Here is a 22,770-nt window from a genome sequence, read left to right on the forward strand (position 1 = left end):
TTGCGTGTGTGAGAGGTGAATTAAGCAGGACTTTCTACCAGTGAAAGCGAGCAAAAATATGTGTAAGGACTTTTAATTACCTTTCTTTTATTTATTTTTTATTGTTATATTCATATGTAATTTATTTGACCAGTTCAATACCTTAGTCATATATGTATGATACATAAATCTCTAATGATGTGCTTTTATATTATTTCTATGGCTCTAACTATCCGTGGTAAAATTTGTTCAGACGGCTTTTAATACTAAATTTTTTGTATGAAATTCTCTTGTCTATTATTTTTTTTAAATATTCTTTTTTAAGCTATTATATTACTTTTTTTTTAATAGAAAAAGACATTTTGTTTTTTATTTTAGTTAAGAAAAAATAAAAATTATGCAAATTTTATTGAAAACATAAAACAGACGGAATAAAATGAAGATGTTTTTAAAAAATGATTTATTTAAACAATAAATAACAACCACACTCACATTCACGCACACAATTAAATAAATAATATTTCCACACTATTTACATACATGGTTTCGAAAAACCTTTTTGGTTTGTACCCGTTTGCTTGATCGAGGAGACAAACAGACGGCTGTCGGGTTATCATCGGTCGGTTATCGTTATCCAATTTCGAAGACACGAGGGCCATTTCCGTATATTTTTAAAGGCTTAAATATGCTAAAAGAGGTCTTCATGGTTTGGTATTCCCCCATATCGTCTTAAAAGGACTGTTTAGTGATATGCGTTGTAAGCGAGTTCTTGAGCCAACTCTTGGGGCTCAGCCTCTCTCCTGTGACGAGTGGCAGCGTAGGCTGCATCCCAGGGTCCGTGAGCCGCGATCTGCGGGTGCGAGTTGTCCGCAGCAATCTGGGTAAACTACAACGTTACTCAAGGGTAAAATTTGAAGGTTAGTTAGTGCAGAATCAACTGTGTGATCCATAGAGTAATAAAGTTAATTTTGCAGCCGGTGTAAAGGCAAAGAATGCGAAAATTTGACTTAATAATATGTGATGTGATTGAGTTTACATTTATGTGCTTGAAGTATTTGTGCTTTTATAACTATATAAGCAGCTAATTGTGCCATATCAGTAGTACATATACGAGACAAATATTTTTTTATTTTTGACATAAATATCATCTACTTTCAAACTCACCTTCTTGCAGAGCTGGAAGATAGCCAGAGCGACGGATACGACAAAAGAGAAGAACGACAGCTGCAGGGCGTTCCAAGCCTTCAGACCGAGGACTCCGATAGCTAGAGGAATGAGAGTCATGGCCTTGAGGAGAACGAACACCAGGATGGGGACAATGATCTTCTTAAGCTTAGCCTTGCGAGCCTCGCCGACTGAACGAGCGCCATCCTTGTTGAACTTGATGTTGAGGCTCAATTCATCATTGTCAAGGTTTCTGGGGCTTACCGTGACCTTAGTGTCAGCGATAGGCAATTGGAAGGTAACATCGTGCGATTGGATGTAGTTTTCGATGGAGTCCATGAAGTCGCCTGTAGAACGACCGGTGGCTTCGTTACCTGCACCGTTCTTCGTTACTTCAACGGCATCCGAGATCTGTAACGGTTTCTAGTTATAAAGTGTTTGTTATATTTTAAGAAAATTAAAAGTGTAAATTATATTAATTACCTGGAAAGTGTCCTTCTTGAAGATACTGTCTAATAAGGACATAACTTTGTATTTGATGCATGCAGTTGGGTCGGATCCTTCAGCGCAGCCAGATCTCATCTCCTCGACCATGCCGTCCATCGGTGTTCCTTTCCAAAATCCTTGTTTGGATGGCTGAGCCATGGCTGCCCCGAATAATGCAATAAACAAACACACCACTTTCATCGATGCCATTTTGTTTGTTTTTTTTACTCCTGGTGTTCACTGGAGAACGTTTGGTGAGATTGTGATAGTTTCGACAAGGACCCAATGGCTTTTATACAGCTATTTCAAATTCAGCACGTAGTTCGCAGTTCCGGTACGGATTGTCTTGGTATGTACCACTCAATCGCGTACTTACGATCTTTTAATAGTGGGAGGTGGAAGTGTAAGGGAAAGCTATTTGATACGTATCCTCCTATCGGTCCTGAGTTCAAAAAGGCCTAAGTTTTAACGACGCCGTTTGATATACAGACGTTTTAGAAACGTGAGTTTAAGGCGCCTTTTCTGTTGTTTGTGACACCATACCCTGATTCGGCGAATAAGTGATCCAGATGTTCTGTCCTTTTCTATCCAAAGGAAAACTTTTGACGTTGGAAAGTGATGTCAAATGTATATAGCGGTAAGCTGCTTGATATGGATGTGCAGACGCAGCACACGCGCCGTTTGCATACATAATAGTGATTAAATTGCTATCATTGAACTTGTCACTCCGGAGATAATATCGTCGATGAATGTGAAGTTCAATGTTACGCATATTTTGATTTTTTCATAAAAACAATAGCTCAGCTCCATAAGGTGTACATAGACAGACAACTGGCGGCCGGAAGATAGACGGTGATTTTTAATTAGCGAACTTGGATGATACTCTCTTTATAAAAACTATTATTTTGTATATTGTTTTTTGTATCGATATTCTCTTTATAAAAACAATTGTTTAAAATACATAAGTTTTTCATAAAAAAAGTGTACAAATCACGAGCGCGTGGAATATTGGCAAGAACACTGGCAGCGTTTTCCTTTTGAGTCGCGAATCTAATTCCTTGGGTGAAGCACGTCCAATTCTTTAAGCGTTTAATTTAAATGGATGTGTTAAGCGTGGATTTGGCATTTCTTTGTTCCAGGATATGTAATAAAATTCAATAATTTAATTGTTAGAAAGGATTAACTACTTAGTTTCTTATCGGTTCCATTTCGGACTTTATTTTTGAAAGAATCATCTATTCCCCTAATACAAGCAAAAAGTTGTACATATTTGGGGTTTCCAATATGTATGTATATTGGTAAGTGATGATATTTATATTTCTTTAAAACGACGGTTCCAAAGTACTCGCTAGAATGTATTTAAATAAAATATTAGTATATGGATAGAAGAAGTTTGATACTTTTGCTCTATAATTTATTGTTATAAAGTTATAAGTAGGTATTTGTAAAAACAATACACGTTATAGTATTTATTAATTTGTTTTGGGAGGAGTTTGATACTAATTAGATTAGCAAACACAGTTGCAGTCTCCATTTCGTTAGTCTCATAATACAACATAACTGGAGGCCATTCAGGCGCATGACCAACGTGCTTTACGTTCTTTTCGAGGCACGGGAGAGTACGCACACTTTCCAAACTCCAGACCTTCAACTAAAAATTTCTACAGAAAAATTCAATAACATTTTATTGGTCCGCCCTGGGATTTGAACCCAGCCTTATATTCAGCCAACGAAGCAGTTAATTTATACGTACTTTTAGATAAGCAAAGTACTGAGTACAAAGTTGTACTAACTAAAATTTTGTAGAGAAACATACCATTTTGTGAACTAAGGTCCATATTACAGACCCAAGGACATAGTAACAAGTGTTCGTGGCTTTGGTAACCTTTGACAAATTAGGAATTTGTCTCCAGAAATGAAATCAGATGTCAGAGAAATTGTATCCAGGACAGATATAAACAGTGTTTTTGTTACTTTCGAACATGTAATATAAATCTCTTTCATCAAGTAATTGAAGACAAGTAATCACTTTCCCCAATAGCGGAACTTTTCGATCACTATCGACTCCGATTAATATGCTGACAGCACCCAAACTCCGCGTCGCTAATATATAATACAGCCAAATAATCAAGCGTTATGTTGTAATGAGGTTAGATACATATGCTTGGCAATTAAATATTTTTGTATATAATATTACACCAGAATAAATTATCCTAGTCTTTCATATGGAGCCAATTTCTCTGTGATAAAAAAATATTAACTTTCTTCTCAATTTCATAAAACTTAAAGACAATGCATTTCATTGTCTCCAGACAAGGATCACTAACGGCCTTACTATAAACGTTGTTTAGTGGGTGATTAGTTAAGTAACGCTGTGTTTTCATCATTCGAACGTCAAATTAATAATGTTAAAAAGTCTTAAATCAGTGTTTAATTAAACAATGGATAAGCAACGCATATTAGTAAGACCCCTTTATCGGTTTATTTCGTATTTATAACTCATTTTGCAGTATACACTTATGTATATCTTCCAAACAGTGGTGATATACCTATTCGTTTATATGCTTGAATAGGCTCGAAAACTTCTAAGGGAAATTTTGCGCTCCAGAAGTGTCCTACTTACGAGCAGCTACCGTGCCGTTTGAAATTGAATTTTTATTTTTATCGAAAATTGCAGAATTTTATAATTTTTCTCTTTTTATACTTATTTTTATGGCATAAACTGAATACTTACTTACTTACACCAAATGGTGTAGTTAAAGGTAATGTTGTTTATTCAAGTCGATATCAATTGAAAAAAAACACGTTCTTTTATTTTATTATCTGTGAAAATAATTAGCCTAAATTCAAATTTTGTTCACCTTAACCAGTTTTGCGATTACATCATTCAACACAAATACGCAGTTCAATTTGTTGTTCAAACACTTGAAAAAAATCCTTACAACATACACAATATTCAATGCAAACTGCATTAAAGCCTACGCAGAGTTGGCGTCGGTCTCAATCGTAATCATAAATTCATTGCCACACTTAGGAAGCGCTGACAAACCAAAACTATGGAGCGAAACCTACACTCATATGGAGAACGTAATAATTCAATACCAACTAACCGTTTAGTTCTTAGATCGTCACCACACAGGGCGGACAGAGTTATGTGATAGAAAAATTAGTTCAGTGGCCTAAAACTTTCGAAACCTTTTACGCCGTACCTTAAAAGGCACAGACATGTCTAAGCTAAATGTAACAAATTTTAGCAACAGAACCGGAAGCCCGTTTAAGACAACTGATAATAATGACAAACAAGATGGGAAAGTGCACGAGGAAGTGTTACAGAAGACAAATTATGATATACAGAAGGAGAAGAACAATGAATTATTGCAAAAAGTTAACAAAAAAACAGCAGAGTATCAATCAAATAAACCAAGTTCCGGGGTGTTTACTGAAGTGGTAACTCATGGAGCATTTACGACAAAGAAAACTGAAAAAGAAAAGTCACCTAAACCTGAAATCGCGCAATCTGCTAAAGCAAATAATGGAAACAGTTCCAAATCATTTCTAGGCTTTCCGTCATCCGCTAATGATTTAGCACTGGATGCGAAATCAGACCTCGAATCAGATCCTAATATTACCAAAGAAGTCAAAGAGAAGGTTATCGAGAAGCTATTCACTTTAGTGTCTATGGTGCAACATGTTTACGAGTCAAAAGTACGAATTATGTCAGAATACGAAAAGTTTAAGGATACCCATTTAAAGAACGAAATTAGGAAAGAAAAGGATTACTCAGAGCAGTTATACAAGCTGAATATGAATTTCCAGAACGAGGTGATACAGTCGATCCAGCAACTAAGGAGCGAGTTGGACCTGTCACGGAATATTTTAAATAACTCGGATGATTCAGGGGCTGAGATGAACTTCAAGGAAATGTGTCTAAATCGTGACTCAGATGTTTCACAAACTGTTCAAACGACAAATATTAGCTTTTGTGATGCAAGTAATAATTAACTCTTAATAAAATATTCATTACGTTACATAAAAATTATGCACTTGTAATAGAATTTCATGTAAATAAAGCTAGTTAAACATTTGTAGTTTTATTAAATCAGCAAATAATCACACTTGACGTTACCAACAATCAATGTGCTAATAATAAATTTGAATACATAAAATATGTTGTAAAGTCAAGGTTAGCAAGAAGTTGAGGATAGTATTATATAAAATAATATAAAATGTTTTATAATAAACATAAAAATGACTTACAATATGGGTGAATAAAAAAATAACATTATTATAAATATATCACCGCTAAATACATAATAACATCCAAACATTACCTACGTAATTAAAAAAATTTTTATTTTCTTTGACAAAGATTAATATGGAGGCGATCGTTTTGTTCACGAGTTGCGTCATCATCTAAAAATTGTTAGTTTTGTGATCGTTGAGCACGCAAATTACTTTAAATCTTACAATTGAATTGACATAATTTAATATATTTAATATATTAACACATTAGAATGATGACGTAGTTCGTTGTGTGGAAAATTATAACATTTTTTAGTAATGGCAAGCTTGAGTTTGAACCGTGCATGCGTCAGACCCGTTATTCTCTTCTCCCTTTCCTGGAATCAAATTCAGTAGGTTAGAATGAGACGCCTACATATATCTTTCAACCTAAGCAGTTTAATTAGCCGAGATGGCCTAGTGGTTAGAACGCGTGAATCTTAACCGATGATCGTGGGTTCAAACCCGGGTAAGCACCACTGAATTTTCATGTGCTTAATTTGTGATTAAAATTCATCTCGTGCTTGACGGTGAAGGAAAACATCGTGAGGAAACCTGCATGTGTCTAATTTCATTGAAATTATGTCACATGTGTATTCTACCAACCCGCATTGAAGCAGCGTGGTGGAATAAGCTCTAAAACCTTCTCCTCAAAAAGGGAGAGGAGGCCTTAGCCCAGCAGTGGGACATTAACAGGCTGTTACTGAAGTTACTGAAGAAGTTTAATTAGCTACAAGGTAATACCGATGCGAAAATCGTATTTAGTAGAGGTGTAAAAGTAACGAAAAAAAGTAGTACTAATTATTATAGTAACGAATACGTACGTATTCGTTACTATAATAATTAGTACTCGTTACTATAGTATCGTTACGTTACTCGTTACTTCTCATGAAAAATTTGGATTTACTATTTTGAAAAATTTACCTATGAGCTTGTTATATCACAGTAACATCGCAATCCATTATGCATCAATTATAATGAAAAAGCAACAAATAGGTGTCGAAAATTATTTATTGATAATAATATTTAAATAACATTCTCACCATAAATCAACTTAAAAATAGTTTTGCTTCGAATGAAAGTAAACATCAAAAATGAAACAAAACATATTTCAAACAAAATTAGAACAACAACAAAAATTGTTTTTAAAATAAAATTATACATAATAAATAAATATACAATAAATTTATTTATTCTCTCCCACAGACAATAATGTTTACATTTTTTTTTATATATTATAAAATACAGTTATATGTGGGAGACAGGAGCCCAAACTAGGTTGCTCTTTTTTTTTTGACACGACCGGGACGGGTAAGTGGCACTCACGGGGCAGAAAGCCACCGTCCTACCCACTAAAACCTCCTAGTTTCCGCCTCACCGCATGGTGGCGGGGTTACGGGAACGCGTTAGCTCACCACCGCGACCCCGCCTGCGGCCGTCGCTTTGGGTGAGCGACCCACCGGTTGTTTTTTATTGAGGTTTTCTCCTCTTGGCCCGGCCGGTGACGGCAAGGCCCTCGGTCCCACCACAGGCTGGCGCCTGGATGGGGAAACGAGTTTGAGAAAGCGGTGACCGAAGTCTGTCCACCCAGCATCAACACCGAAACTGGGCGAACCCGCCTCTCCCTCCTCCTTATACTCCTCCTCCTGTCTCCGGCAGCCCGAAAGGACTCCGGAGACCAACTCCTCCTCTCTCTCTGCGGCGGCCCAAAAGGATACCGGAGTCCTCCTACTTGCCATGAACCCGCTCGCTGGTCCACTCTGCTCAACAGAGAAGTACCAGGAGCGGCCCGCGCCACTTCTGCCGCGTCAGTCTCAGCTGCGATAGAAAAGCAATCCGGAAAAAACATCGGATTGCTGGTCGACCCCGTTGCCCAGGGTGCACCACGTGGGGCCTCAGCGCCTTTCCCTGGCGACTATAATCGGCGGAGACCTTTCGCTGCCGAGCGTGATAAATGCCATGCTTGGTAGCGAAAGGTGCTGGATGGAGATGGTCTCCTTCTGCGAAAATGTCATGTCGCAGAAGGAGGCCGCAGAGCGGGAGCGCGAGGAGAGTGCCTCCGCTGACCCGCTTCGTCGAAGAAGACCGGGGAGAAGACGCCGGCGCTATGCGCATCTTCTCCTCCCGCCGTGAGTGTCGCCGGGGCCAGGGGGTCTCTGTACCCCGAGTACCCCCTAGTATTTGGAGGCCCGCAGAAGCGGGCCAACCGTCGGGACGGCACGGTAGTATGCGCAAGCGATCCCGTGACGTCCCCCGACAAGATGGAGTGGGTACCGCTGGTTTTTAGTGGGTATTCCGGCGCCTTCAGCGCCGGCGAGTCCCACATACCCCCCCACCTCATGTGGGGGAAACACATAAATGTGTTTTTCCAGCGAGAAAAAAAAAAAAAAAAAAAAAAAGGGTGCACCACGTGGAGGTGACTGACATGCACCCCAAACTAGGTTGTCCTGTGCTAAGGGTCTCCTGGCATACACATAATAATAAAATAAAAACATATTTTAAACAAAACTAAAAAAACAAAGAATTTTTTTTTTTTAGCTTGAAATTGAACCTAGAGTACTAAATTCACCGAATACGCTCGCGCATGCGTAAAACATACGATCAGCAAATGTTTCTATAAACACATCAACAGTACTTGCGTAAACTGAAATAGTGTAGATGCCCATACTACGAAAAATGCGAGTATGAAATGAATTTGTGTGTAACGTTTCGTTGCTCGGTACTAGATGGCGCACCCGTAACTCGGAACTGAATACATACGGTTTGCTATAGCACTAGCATTTAGTTAGCTTCATTACTTTATACTGTTTGACATACTGTCGAGAGAAGTGATTTATGTAAAGATGTAAGTTTATTTTACTTTTAAATTAGATTTATTTTTATAAAACCTAAATTTAAGACACATTGCGTGCACTCGTCCGTCGTTTGACTTCAGTGTCTCAAAATAGTATGCAAAAAATATTATAAAAGCGGTCTTGGTCTTGGACGAGTTTAAAATGTATTTCGCAGTGTGCGAAACACGTTTTAAACACATTGAGCGGTTATGAGTAAAAGAGTTGATTTATATTTCATCAAATTTTAATAATCAGTGGAAGTGAAATTAATACACACAAATTAAAACAGTAAAGTGTATTTAAAAATATGCAACAGTGATAAGCTTGGAAATTTACAAGGAATTAACGTAAGCAAATGTTTGATTTGTATGTAAATTTTTGTGCTGCGTTATCATATTTAATTATTATTATTGCGATGTCACTTGATATGAAAATCAAGACTACGTATGAGACTTTCAATGTTTTTAAAATTAATATTCGTAAAGCAACATATTAGAATTTAAGTGTTAATAAAATTGAGTAATTTTTAAAACATAAGTATAATATGAGAATGTCTTTGTTTTTAAATTTAAGTATAGACGTATCTTGGTTGGTTCAATGCCAACATAAATGTTAGCATTCAGCATAAGTAAAGCCGTCTTATGCTAAAATTAGCATGTAAGGCGTTTTGCACAATAAATATTTTATAAAAAAAAAATCCTTAAGAAATTCCAACCATTATTTATTACGATTCGTGATTCAATAGGGTAAAAATGTAGGGTAAATTTTCTGTTCTTTCTCTATTTTATAAAAAAAAAAAACTATTTCCTGAGGTTTTACTCTTTATAGGTTTTACTACAGTAACCACTAATTACAAGATTTATTATACTTTGACCTAAAACTGAGTTTGACCTTTGCGTCCTCATCACTTAAAATGATACTGTATAAAATATTTTTTTTAATTTAAATCATGTGATTTTTAAAATTAATAAATGATTGCCTAGATTTCGGTGTACCACATCCTAATCGTAAATACCCACAGCGACTATATACAATACTAATATGTGCGTCATGTCGCCATGCGATAAATTTCTGACGTAAATTTTTATCTCATTCCTACCACTAATGTGCAAAAGAGAGTTCCGAATGTCGTTAGGACTCACGTTTAGTCGGTTGCGCTCGGAGGTCAAAAAGTCAATTCACGTTCGCTGTTCAGTTTTAATACGATTTCGATTCTATTCGTTTCCCACTTCGACGAGTTTCTCATTAGTTATTCTCTTATTTTTAAATCTAGATATAAGCTGGGCCCTGGAGAGAAACAAAACTGCACGATGTTGCCATATCATATGATCAAAAACAAGTGTTTTTATTATCATAATGTATTTAAATTAAATGTAAACATTGTAAATGTATGTACAGTTTATAAATTAAAAATATTGAAGGCATAAAATTGTAATTAAAAAAAACCTATGTTTTAAAGGGAAACAAAATTACATAGAAAATAATAAAAAAATTAATATAAGTGAAAAGACTAATATAAACAAAAAAAATTATAATGTCTGCAACTGTGATAATTAATTTCACCGGTATCCTGCGATCACAGATTACCCCGGTGACTTCCCGCCATTTGGCCCAGGCTGCGTTTATTCGAGCTCTGACGTCGTGGTCGATTGTACCAGACTCGTGCAGTATGGACCCGAGGTATTTAAACTTTTCCGTCTTGATAACGGATTCTCCGCCTATCTTTATGGGTTCGGGGTCCGTACTACCACAGGCCATATACTCGGTCTTCGCAACATTTAGCATCAGACCGCCCCTCTCTACCACACTCTTCCACTGGTTCACCTTTTGCTCCAATACCTGCTTGTCCTCATCTACCAGTGCAATATCATCAGCATACATCATGAGCCAGGGAGACGGCTCATGGGCTTTCTCTGTGACAATATCAAGCACTACACTGAACAGAAAAGGACTCAGGGCAGAGCCTTGGTGGACACCAACCGTGATCGGGAAAGGGTGGGTGTCGCCAACGGCGGTCCTTACTATAGATTCTGAATCATGATACATGTCTTGGATAATTTCAATATAGATTTGCGGCACGTTCTTTATCTTCAAAGCCCACCAGATAATTTGGCGTGGGACGCAGTCAAATGCTTTCTGCAGGTCTAGAAATGCCATGTACAGCGGCTGCTTCTTTTCCCTGTGGGCCTCGGCTAGTATTCTTAGGGCGAAGATGGGGTGTATGGCTCCACAGCCTGGGCGAAACCCATATTGCCAGTTCTGGAGGAGAGACATTACCGTGTTGTGTGTTAAGCAACACGTTAAAGTAGTCGCGCCACCTCTCCTTCACCTTAACTGCGTCGCAAACCAAAGTGCCATTTGAGTCCTTGACACAAAGACATTTTGTAATGTCTTGTGTCGCTTTCTCCCGAGCTTTTGCCAAACGGAAGATAGTCTTTTGGCCCTCGTTTGTCTCAAGCGTGTCATAAAGAGGTGACAACGTCTGGTAGCGGGCTTTGGCAACTGCTCGTTTAGTGGCACATTTAACTGCTTTATATGCGGCCCGGTCTTCAGGAGATGTGGTCTCTTGCCACTTTTTAAACTGTGTCTTTTTCTCTCCAACAGCCTCCTGTACTGAGCCTTTTCACTACCACGTCTCCTTGTCGGTGACGCGGCCTTCCTTCGAAGTGCCAAGCACCTGTTTTCCAATGGTGTTCACTGTTGACTGGATCCTAGACCATTGACTATTGACTGATTCCTCTGTGTCTGTGCTTAAGTTTGAGCTAGCTACGACTTTACAGAAGTCATGCTGTTTCGGTCCATTCAACAGCCACCATTTAGTTTTAGGTCTGCGTCGTTCAGGCACTTTTTTACTTGGTACTACCAGCATGTCCATGACAAGGATGCGGTGTTGTGTTGTGAGGTACTTTACCAATTTGGCTTCTTCGTATGAGCAAGTAGTCGATCTGGGTGGAGTGCGGCCCACTTTTATAGGTGATGAGGTGCTCGGGTTTCTTTTGGAAGAAAGTGTTAACAATGGCAAGGTCTGATAATGAGCAGGTGCTGAGAATTGAATCCCCCTCTGCATTCTCACGACCATAGCCGTAGCCGCCATGTACACGTCCATATTTACGTGACTTCTCTCCAACATGGCCGTTCAAATCCCCACCAATCACGATGCTCTCGGTATTCGTAATGCAGCGGAGCATGTCTTCCAAGTTATTCCAGAAGGCTTCTTTCTCCGACTCATCCCGAAAATATTACATAAATATAAAAAAAAAAAATATTATGAATCTGATACTTTGCGACGGGATGTGCAGCGACAGAGTTAAAAAAAAATCTATAAAATGAAAAAAATTATATTAAATATAAAAAGAAAAATAAACAAAAAGTTATGTAATAATTACTATAATCTTTATCCGAATAAAGTACATTATACATATGTCATCCGAGGTTGTATGAAGGAACACAACATAAGCCGCATGCACCGGCTGTCGACGTGAACATGTGTTTATCACTCTTGCGCTGTAAATAGTACTATTGCTTTTACTGCCGTGTAAGAACGAGACACAATATAGACCTTAGTATAACACTGGTAAGATAATGACCTATGACGAAAATTATAATAATAATAAAAAAAAAACGATTTATAAAATGTTTTCCTTATTTTCCACAATATATAGTAACTTGACTTCGTCTATGGTTTTACAAATGAATCGTAGACTACTTGAACTTACTTGTAACAAGATAAAAGCGAGTAGAAAAAATAAAGATAATTAAATATTAAACAAAATGTACATACACGATAAATGAAATATATTACAAACATAAACTACTGTAAATGAATCTGTAACTTATATGCTATATGAATATAAGGTTTTTAGGATCAGAATGGAGTTAAGTGGTTTCGAGGACATTTTCGTTGCATTTAGAAGATTACTATGAAACGCTAATTGATGCAGATACATAGTACATACATACATATGTACTTAGCGTATAAGATGACGATAGTAGTTTCGTTTTAATTGTACGGTACTTTGAAACACGGTCTATGGTCTAATAAATAAAGTTGTACCTTCACCTAAAAGTCGAGCACATAAAATATTATGTATTACACTGTACACTGAAATGCCGTCAAAACCAATGACGTTTGATTTTAAATAGCGCAGTATTTTACTACATTTACCAAAAAGGATAAGTTTTGCCAAGTTTTCAAATATAGAATTCGCAAACACAAAATTTCTTAGTTTCGACGAAAAATTTAAAGTACGGTTTTCTTTTTGATATAACCTTTTCAAAATTATTAACGGAGTACAACAGTAACTCAGGTTATTTTGATTTTGTGTAAGCTCGTCTGGGTAGGTACCAGGGTTCACATACGTACGATAATTATCGTACATGTACTATAATATCATAACTACGTACGATGTACGATAGTATATGTCGGCGACTCGCCAAAGTTCTCCATAGGATCCATGATGGTAATAAAAAAAGACAATATAAATGAACTTAATTGTATTCTACCAAGTTCAAATGATAGATGATGACTAAGGAAGATTAAGAAAATACTAAAACAGCGACAGAGATAAGATAATAACAACAATAAGTCTTAAATAATAAAAACGAATGATTCAAAATAAATAACTACGTATTTAAATGAGACATAAGCTTAAGCTTAATATTGTTGTTCGACCGAGAACTTAAATAGCTGTACCCAATATCAATTGTTGTTGTTTGATCGTTGTAATTTAGAAAATTAGCGAAGAAAATCAATCGTAAGATATCGTGTCGATTCCGATGCGATCGGTATTCGGTAGTGACTTGGTCGTTGCGAGTTTAATAACATTATATTTATAGAAATACATACTCAGCTTCTGCCATAGAAAAGGGATACGCTTCAACTAATTAGGGTGAGGGCGGGAGGCCAACGCATCATACATATCATATTGTATTATTGTCTCAGGTAAGTGATCAAATGAGTAATAAACGCAAACGGTCTATTAAAATAATCTTTGTGGAAATCATGAATTTCGTTTTATTTTTTCAACAGTGGGATAACCAATTTCGAAAATTTGATCAACTTACATCGATGTAAATCAAATCATATGTCAAACCGTGTTTTTAACCAAACGTTCTTCATCGAAATAAACTAAATTATTTATTCACATGAGAATTATTGTCATATAATATGATGGGATTAGGCTTGTAGGACGCTATATGCGTTGACACAATGGCCCAGTCAAGAAAACAATGTTAAGAGCGGGTATACAGCATCAAATCCATAAAAGATTAAAAAATTCTCGATGGAAAAAAGTCACGAATATTCATCTAATATTTTATACTCGTAAAGTTATTGTGACAAAAACTAAATAATTAATTATATTTTACAAATAATAATCTAAAGCTGACTATAGGATTTTTTTGTTCATCCCATTCGCTTAATTTTTATAACGATAAAAAGCTATTGACGCTTATTACATTTATCTTTTCGAAAGAAAACCCAGTCTTCAAACATATTTGTTGTTTAAGTGCGTCAGTCGCTGCGACGCTGTTGAGATTAGAGGACTGCGAAAACAATTAACAGCGCTTTGTATTAATTATCACATTATTGTTAAATAAAATCTACTTATACTAATTTCTTCAAAATAATTTAAAATATATGGGCAACAAGAAAAAATATTTTTTGTTGCCCATTTTCTTGTGTAAGGGAAGCGCGGATGATATTTGTGATTTTGATGGCTTTATGCGAGCTCTTAAAGGCCGCCGAAAATACTGAAGTAAACAAACGGCGCAAATCTTCGCTCATAATTCGAAATTGTGCATAATTATGTCCATATTTGTTTAATACTTTTATCAAAGTTATTTTTCTCAAAAATCATTCATTCATAATTTTATAACATAAACAAAAAGAAAAACAAAATCTTTTTTTTTTCTTATTTAATTTAAGGACTTTCGTCCTTCACAGACACGTCAGTTCCATAGAATCAAATAGGAAATTATAAATATAAAAGTCTACTTTATACAAAGTACATATACGTCATTTCCAATATGAAATTCAATTTGAAGCCACAGGCTTAGAACATAAATACTAATAAAGAAGAACCGGCCACATACTCATAAGATAAAATATGAAAAACCACAATAACATTGGGATAAATAAATAAAATAGCCGAGATGGCCCAGTGGTAAGAACGCGTGAATCTTAACCGATGATCGTGGGTTCAAGCCCGGGCAAGCACCACTGACTTTTCATGTGCTTAATTTGTAATTATAATTCATCTCGTGCTTTACGGTGAAGGAAAACATCGTGAGGAAACCTGCATGTGCCTAATTTCATTGAAATTCTGCCACATGTGTATTCCACCAACCCGCACTGGAGCAGCGTGGTGGAATAAGCTCCAAAACCTTCTCCTCAAAAAAAAAAAAAAGGGAGAGGAGGCCATTAGACCAGCAGTGGGACATTTACAGGCTGTTACTGTACTGTAAATATATAAGGATAACTGAGCTATATTTTTTATAATTCAAATAGTCATTGAGGAAACTTACAAGAAGGGGGATTCACATTATTACCGTTTACTGTGAGTACAATATAATCTGCGCTGCAGTTGTTGATATATCTATAAAAGATTCTAGATTATCTATAAAAGCAGTTATAGATAATCAGCATAGCATCGCGTAATCAATATTTGTAAATATATATATTTTAAAGACGTTTTGTTTTTCTGTTTATTGTGGATGTTATTGTCAAACTATCAGATGACAAAAACGGTTCGGGCACGTTTTTCTATTATATATCTCCAAAATGTTTACAATAAATACACGATACGAACAATAAGTTAAGTTTTGACTTAAGTTTTCTGTAAATAAAAATGTAATACAAGAGATAGTGGGTGTATTTACAAGTTGTAATTTAATCGTGTGACGTCTGCACCAGTATAAATGGGCAACAATAATCCGCCGAGTGTAAGTGCACTTCCCTTCCACGGGATAGTAGGACGTTATTTCAGTGGACTAACATTGGTGTACAGTTCGAGTAAATACGGTTCGTAATTTTTTTATCATTATGCTTGAAAAAAGCCGAGATGGCTCACAAACCCGGGCAAGCACCACTGAATTTTCATGTGCTTAATTTGTGATTATAATTCATCGGTTGGTGGCGCATTGGATATGTAAGCGATGGTTGACATTTCTTACAATGCCAATGTCTAAGAGCGTTGGTGACCACTTACCATCAGGTGGCCCATATGCTCGTCCGCCTTCCTATTCTATAAAAAAAAAAAAATCTCGTGCTTTACACCTTCAAACCTTCTCCTCAAAAAAGGGAGAGGAGGCCTTTAGCCCAGCAGTGGGACATTCACAGGCTGTTACTTTTTTCCCACTGCTAGAAGTAACTGTGTGTCAACGAGATCTTTCACGTAATCTTATAAATTATAAGCCAAAGTTTAAATTCTATGCTCGATTATATTATCGGTATAAACTTCGTTCAAGTCGTTGATGGTTTTTCTAATCTATCTTATCGAAAAACCTAATTTCTTAACCCGCAAGCTATTTTTAGTAGCTAAATAAGCAAATTAATGAAAGTTTGAATGTCGGGCTTGGTTACAGTTTGAGAGCTGTATGAGTGGCAAATGATAAAACATGGATAATTGAAAAAAAAGAGTGAAGGTGAGTTTGTATGTATTATATATACGGATACACGAGCATGAAAAAAATAATAATTAAAAAAAAAACAATATGACCAATAGACTAAGGGGCCGTGAAGCCGCGTTTACCTGGTGGTAGGGTTTTGTGTAAGCTCGTCTGGGTAGGTACCAGGGTTCACATACGTACGATAATTATCGTACATGTACTATAATATCATAACTACGTACGATGTACGATAGTATATGTCGGCGACTCGCCAAAGTTCTCCATAGGATCCATGATGGTAATAAAAAAAGACAATATAAATGAACTTAATTATATTTTTGATCAACTACTCAGTACAACCATCGTCGAAAGAATGCCAGCCCATGCCTACTTTTCAACTTACTAAATTACGACATGTTTCTTTTTATCAATAAAAATACTATATTTACTTTTATATTTATTTATAATTAATATTAACGGTTTATAATTGTACAAACAATATTAATCTTAATTAAAAGTTGAAATATATTATATTTTAATTAGCTTAATTCTAAATCATCATTAAATCATCTTCAAGATTAACAATAAACCTAAGATTAACATTGAAATGCATTTTTCAGCGATACAAACTCTTATGACAGAACTATCGGTATTCAACGTATCAAGGCCGTTATTACAAACATTCTGAAATTCTGAATGATGTTTATAATAAACGAATACCTATAACTAGCCTGTAATAATTAATTGTTTGATCCTAAAACTAAAAACTTATAAATACGACAAATTTCACTACTAAGGTACTCATATTAAAATGCTCGTCACGAAAATATCTACTTGTTTTTGTTGATAATATATATAGAAGAAATATTTTTAAGTCTATTTGTTAAGTTTTTTTTTTATACTAACCGAAATATAAATAAAATCAAGAATAACGCGAAAATGTAGGCGAAATTGTACGGGCGAGCGAGCGACGTTGGGCGATGTGACGTCACGCGTCGATCGGTCGCTCCAGATAAGAATTTAAGAAATCGTAACTTTAAAAATTTCTAAAAAAACATTTTTGCAGATATCGTAAAAAAAATTCGCCAGTATTTTTTATATTTTAAACATAATTTTTTGAGATTATAAAAAATAAGCTCAACTTCCTAATTGTTTTGCTCATTTCTTTCTTAGGAACAATGGCAGCCGCTTCACGGCGCAATCCTTTCATTGGTTGCTGTTTTCTGTCTGCCAATCAGCGATCTATATCGATATCTTGGTTTGATGCGGAGTGTTGGCAGTTACTGTCTTATGTCTTTTTGAATTATTACAATATTTCGCGGGATCAAAACGTTATATATCATATCATATATCAAAAAAGAACAAAGTACATAAAGCTTTGTTTTAACATTTGTGTACATTGTTGCAGAAGCATATCAAATATCCTGTCGTGACGAATGACATATTGTAGCTATATGGTTAAATTGTAACAAAGCTACTTCTTTATGTTTATAATATGTATACGCTTAATACCATTATATCATATTGAATTTGGTTCAGCTGTCTAGTAAATTCCGATTATAGTCACTAGATGGCGTTGTTTTCAATTCCTACAAATCGCAGTTAACGTCAACGCTCTCATATAGGTATAAAAGTAAAGTCAGAAACAAAGAATTAAATTATGTATATAAATAGAGTCGAGATGGAAGATAAGATATTTACAATCTGTTACTTTATGTTTTAAATTCTACATAGCAAAGATTCGGTATATTTTAATTTCTTAAATTGTGGTCTTGCTTTATGTAACGATAATTTACGAGAACATAGTCGCGGCTTATTGAAGTTTAGGCATTTATAATCTGTACACACTTACACCGAAATATGTCATAGTTATCGAGTATTTACCAAGTGTTTTTCTCGTTCGTGTGAGTGATATGTGCAATTTATAGTTTATTATTAAGTTGAAACTAACCTTTTGAGATAAGAGCAATGTCATCATTATATCTATAGTCATATAAATATTACTAGTGAGTTTCCCTTATCTTACATGGATTTATATAAAGGTATATTTTAAAATGATTTATTTTTTCACTAAAACGTAATATTTAACATATACCATTTTCATGTATATTTAATAAAATCTAAATATTCTTTTCTTCTCGTAGAAGTATGGAATTAAATGTACCATAATATAAATAGAGAATCTTACATTAATATCTGACCTCTCCTAAAATATTATTGTAACGTATCACGCGCAACCAGCGTGATGCGATATGATGGCGGTGTCTGATAAAACATACACATATGTACACACTACAGTAATTCATGTAATTCACTGTGCAATAAAATTGTTGTTGATATAAGTGAACTAATGCAACATTTATTATTTTCAGTACTTATAAAAATAATCTATTTTCATATCTACTAAAAAATTCGCAATCAGGAAAATCTATATTGGGAGAGGAATCCATATGATAGACCGATATATAAACGGTTTAAGCTTCTAGTTTGCGGGGAAGATATTTTAAAACTCGATTGCAATTTTTGTAACGAGTATACAAAAAAAACACCAAGATACTCAAGATAATTGATGTGTAATAACAAATTTTACGCTGACGTCATCTGATGTTCGAAGTCTCAGCCCCTACCGTGTACCGACCGTTTAGATGCTTAAACATCTAAAACGGACAGACGAGAAGATGCGTTAAAATCTCATGGTGCGTTTTCCGAACTAAGCGAGTAATGATATCGAAATAACTTAATTTGTGATTATAATTCATCTCGTGCTTAACGGTGAGGGAAAACATCGTGAGGAAACCTGCATGTGTCTAATTTCATTGAAATTCTGCCACATGTGTATTCTACCAATCCGCATTGGAGCAGCGTGTTGGAATAAGCTCCAAAACCTTCTCCTCAAAAGGGAGAGGAGGCCTTAGCCCAGCTGTGGGACATTAACAGGTTGTTACCGATATCGAAATATAACACATATTTCATTAATAGGTTTTAGCTGTCGACAAAATTAAAATATTGTTTGATTTATACATTATATAAAGTTTGAGACCAAAGGAGAATAATTTTAGGAGGCGTGAGTCGCGTAACTGACATTGGATTCGGTTTCAGTAATAGTCTGGCGTCTCAACGAAATTTTTAAAAACTTAAATTGCGCGTCTGATTTTACGCGACCGGAGTTATGTTCGCTTGTCATCACCCGTACTTGTTATTTTTTTCTTATTAGACTTTTTCATTTCAGATGGCATACATTCAGCAGCATTGGAGTATTTGCATTCTGTTTGCAATTTCAGTATTGGTTGAAACGATGCCAACATGTAAATACATAAATAGCCAAGACACTGAAGTTACTTGTTATGAAAATGGCGATACGAACTACGTTCTAAAACGAGGCCTTGTGTCGGATAATAATAGAACAATAAGCTTATCACTTCAGGGATGTAGAATTACCGGCATGGATAATGATTCATTCGAAAACTTATACTCTTTGAAATATTTAGATTTATCACAAAATCAAATTTCCACTGTTAAACTAGGGTCTCTTGGTAGTTCCAAGCAGTTGATATATTTAAACGTCTCTCATAATTTGCTATCAGAGTTACAACCTGGTTCGTTCGATGAAACACCCAACTTAGATGTTCTTGATTTGGAGGGGAATAGAATTAAATTAAATTTAGGAATATTTGACCGCTTAATAAAGCTAAGGCACTTGGACCTTTCAAATAACAATTTGCGAGGTAAAGATTTTGATTCTTCTCTTTTTAGTCGCAATACACATATTAGTTACTTAGATTTATCTGTTAATGATATGAATGATGCACCAATCACATTATTAGACGCAGTGCAAGTATTAGATTTCTTGAATTTAGAAAGATGTCTTCTTAAAGAAGTGCCGATGTTTTCAATCAGAGAGAATCTTAAAACAATGAAACATTTGATTCTATCTACTAATGAAATAAATGATTTAGGAAATGGAACAACATTCACAAACTTAATTAATTTAGAAAAACTTAATATAGCTGATAATGCATTGGAACAACTGCATGGGGACGTTTTTAAGCCAATGAGGAAATTAAAAGTTATTGTACTTAGAGGCAACAGAATAAAACATTTGCCAGATAATCTATTTACAAATATGAAAACTTTAGCTAATATCGATTTATCCAATAATTTGATAGAAACAGTCCCCGTTAATGCTTTCCGTGGGACGTCTGTGAAGAATTTAAATTTATCAAACAATAGGTTCACATATTTGATTGATAATTTTGCTTTGGAACTAAGAAATTCTGGTGCAAAATTGACAAAATTCTACTTTAATCAAAATCCTTGGCAATGTGCTTGTCTAATGGATGTAGTGAGCGAAGTTAAGAATCTACAAATTTCTTACAATAGCTTACATTACGATGGCAAGTATCCGATTTGCGTAACAACAAAAGATGTGTTTTGCAAAAGACACGACACGTTCAACGCAATATATACGGAATTATATGACGACATAGTTTCAACAGCCAATTGGGCATAAGATGAGCAGGCGACTGCATCAGAGTACCAGGAATATATAATATAATAATATTTAACTTATGTAAGCTTAGTAGCGATAACATAAAGACTGATATTGTGAGGTATAAGGATGTATATTATGTATATAAGTGGGCTGGTCATGTCTCCAGGTGCATTGATGGCCCTCCGCTGACCCTGAAAAAAAAAATTGCATTGATGGCCGATGGAGCCGACACGTGTTAGAGTGGAGACCTATACTCCACATACGCTTAGGCAAACGTAGTGTAGGACGCCCTGTGACAAGATGGGCTGACGATTTAAAAAAGGTGGCAGATTCGGGATGGATGCGGACTGCCCAAGATCGGGATGGTTGGCGTTCTATGGGGGAGGCTTTCGTCCAGCAGTGGACGGCAAAAGGCTGATACGGAAGGATGTATGATGAATATAAATGTAGATCAAATGTAAGATTTCGTGAATGATTGATTATTTATTTATTGAAATATGTTTTTGCATGAGTTATCCTTTTACCTTCATTTACATTATAAAATAGATATACAATGTTAAATCAAATAGATTTTTTGTAAGTTTTATGCAAGTTTAAAGAATTTTATTTTTGATATATTTTAAAGCTTTTCTTATCTTACAATAAATGATCTATCCCCGGACTGGCTCTTTTATTCCATCATGTTTGTTATTTATTTATTAAAATATTCGTTAAATAATATAAAATTTCGTATTAATTAAAGAATTTATAGATAGCTTCTCATAAAAATTATTTTCTTCTAATTATATATATGAAGTATTTCATAAAAAAATACTATTTATTATTATAAATTGTGAAATATTGTTTTAATTTTGTACAAATTTTAGGCTCTTTACATTTTTAACAAGAATTAGTAAAAATGCTATTAAATAACTACAAGTTGATATTAATAAAAAGTGTTACTTTACAATCTTATCGTCGACCGCAGTTAACCAAATTGCCCACACCTTGTATATTGATATTTTTATTATCATGGACGATATCAAGAAATGAATGTACATGATAGAATGTTATATTTTGTCAAATTCGATGAAGAAAGTTGATGAAAAAGATCATCAGGCTTCCCCACCAGAAAATCGTAGGTAAATATTGTTTGATTCGAGTAGACTTGGTTTCACGTCAGTAAGATCTTGCGAGAACAAGTTGAAATTATGTAAAATGTTATTTTAATGGTAGATATGTATATTGTATATAGGAAGGAGAAGACCGAAAAAATACACGCGGAACGGCTAGATCATAATCGACGATCGAGGCTAGGGCAAGTTAGGACATTTGAACAAGCATCAATGAGCTGTCTTTAATTTTTGGTAAACAAACAAAGGCAAACATTTTCAAAAAAAAATCACGTATCAGATGAATTTCCGTCACAAGTGTGTCCACTATCTGAACACCGTGAAGTGGTCCAGCAGCGTAAATTTAGCTATTTTACCAATGGGTTCTAAATATTCTTAAAAGAAGAGTAAGCCTTATTCCAGCTGTGGGACATTTACACTACTTATGCTACCGTTATAAATTGGTAAGTTTTGGTTGATTGTTCATTCGTGGATTTTTTTTTTATGATAATTAAAGCTCCAGGTTGATAAAAAGTTTTATAAATCAACGTGGCCGTAAATAAAATTTTGGGTCTCGACTTTAAACGTTATCTGCCAAACTGTAACAAATACAAACGCTATCAATATATGTAAATCTTTTGATCTCATAAATATCTACAGAAAAGTCTACGATAGCATGTCTTTCTGCGATAGAAACAATAATTTTTATGTTTAAAAATGGTAAAAATTAAACTTTAATTTATTTAAATTTATTTATAACACAATAATAATCCTATTTAAAATTAAATGAAAATAATTTCACGACTTTCTGTCTATACATTCTGTAGTTTATACC

At 35.1% G+C, this 22,770-nt stretch overlaps 3 protein-coding genes across 4 annotated transcripts; 2 read left to right on the top strand and 1 right to left on the bottom strand.

Annotated features, from left to right (window-relative positions):
* Window positions 1-438: 438 nt before the first annotated feature.
* LOC126778267 (uncharacterized) lies at window positions 439-1,998 on the bottom strand. Of its 2 annotated transcripts, none has more exons than XM_050501759.1 (3): window positions 1,627-1,998; window positions 1,144-1,554; window positions 439-856 (listed from the first exon to the last, which is right to left on the bottom strand). In XM_050501759.1, the coding sequence occupies exons 1-3, from the start codon at window positions 1,837-1,839 to the stop codon at window positions 722-724; spliced, it is 759 nt and encodes a 252-aa protein (XP_050357716.1). In that variant the 5' UTR covers window positions 1,840-1,998; the 3' UTR covers window positions 439-721. The 2 variants fall into 2 exon arrangements, with proteins under 2 accessions (XP_050357716.1, XP_050357714.1); XM_050501757.1 differs by having other exon boundaries at window positions 439-865.
* A 1,114-nt stretch (window positions 1,999-3,112) lies between these two features.
* On the top strand, window positions 3,113-5,849 carry LOC126778266 (uncharacterized). Its single transcript, XM_050501756.1, has one exon. It carries the CDS (start codon window positions 4,855-4,857, stop codon window positions 5,629-5,631), a length of 777 nt encoding a protein of 258 aa, XP_050357713.1. The 5' UTR covers window positions 3,113-4,854; the 3' UTR covers window positions 5,632-5,849.
* Window positions 5,850-10,327: 4,478 nt separating this feature from the next.
* LOC126778265 (leucine-rich repeat-containing protein 15-like) lies at window positions 10,328-21,505 on the top strand. The gene is made up of 2 exons (XM_050501755.1): window positions 10,328-10,424; window positions 19,582-21,505. The coding sequence occupies exon 2, from the start codon at window positions 19,582-19,584 to the stop codon at window positions 20,860-20,862; it is 1,281 nt and encodes a 426-aa protein (XP_050357712.1). The 5' UTR covers window positions 10,328-10,424; the 3' UTR covers window positions 20,863-21,505.
* The last annotated feature ends 1,265 nt before the right edge of the window (window positions 21,506-22,770 follow it).

This window comes from Nymphalis io, chromosome 25, assembly GCF_905147045.1.
Source record: "Nymphalis io chromosome 25, ilAglIoxx1.1, whole genome shotgun sequence".
Taxonomy (NCBI): Eukaryota; Metazoa; Arthropoda; class Insecta; order Lepidoptera; family Nymphalidae; genus Nymphalis; species Nymphalis io.

Coding starts and splice junctions, on each gene's coding strand:
- LOC126778267 (XM_050501757.1), bottom strand. CDS start 1,839: ATGGCATCGATGAAAGTGGTGTGTTTGTTTATTGCATTATTCGGGGCA. Junction 1,555..1,626: donor TCAAGAAGGACACTTTCCAG/GTAATTAATATA, acceptor AAACCGTTACAG/ATCTCGGATGCCGTTGAAGT. Junction 866..1,143: donor TCTTCCAGCTCTGCAAGAAG/GTGAGTTTGAAA, acceptor GTAACGTTGTAG/TTTACCCAGATTGCTGCGGA.
- LOC126778265 (XM_050501755.1), top strand. CDS start 19,582: ATGGCATACATTCAGCAGCATTGGAGTATTTGCATTCTGTTTGCAATT.
- LOC126778266 (XM_050501756.1), top strand. CDS start 4,855: ATGTCTAAGCTAAATGTAACAAATTTTAGCAACAGAACCGGAAGCCCG.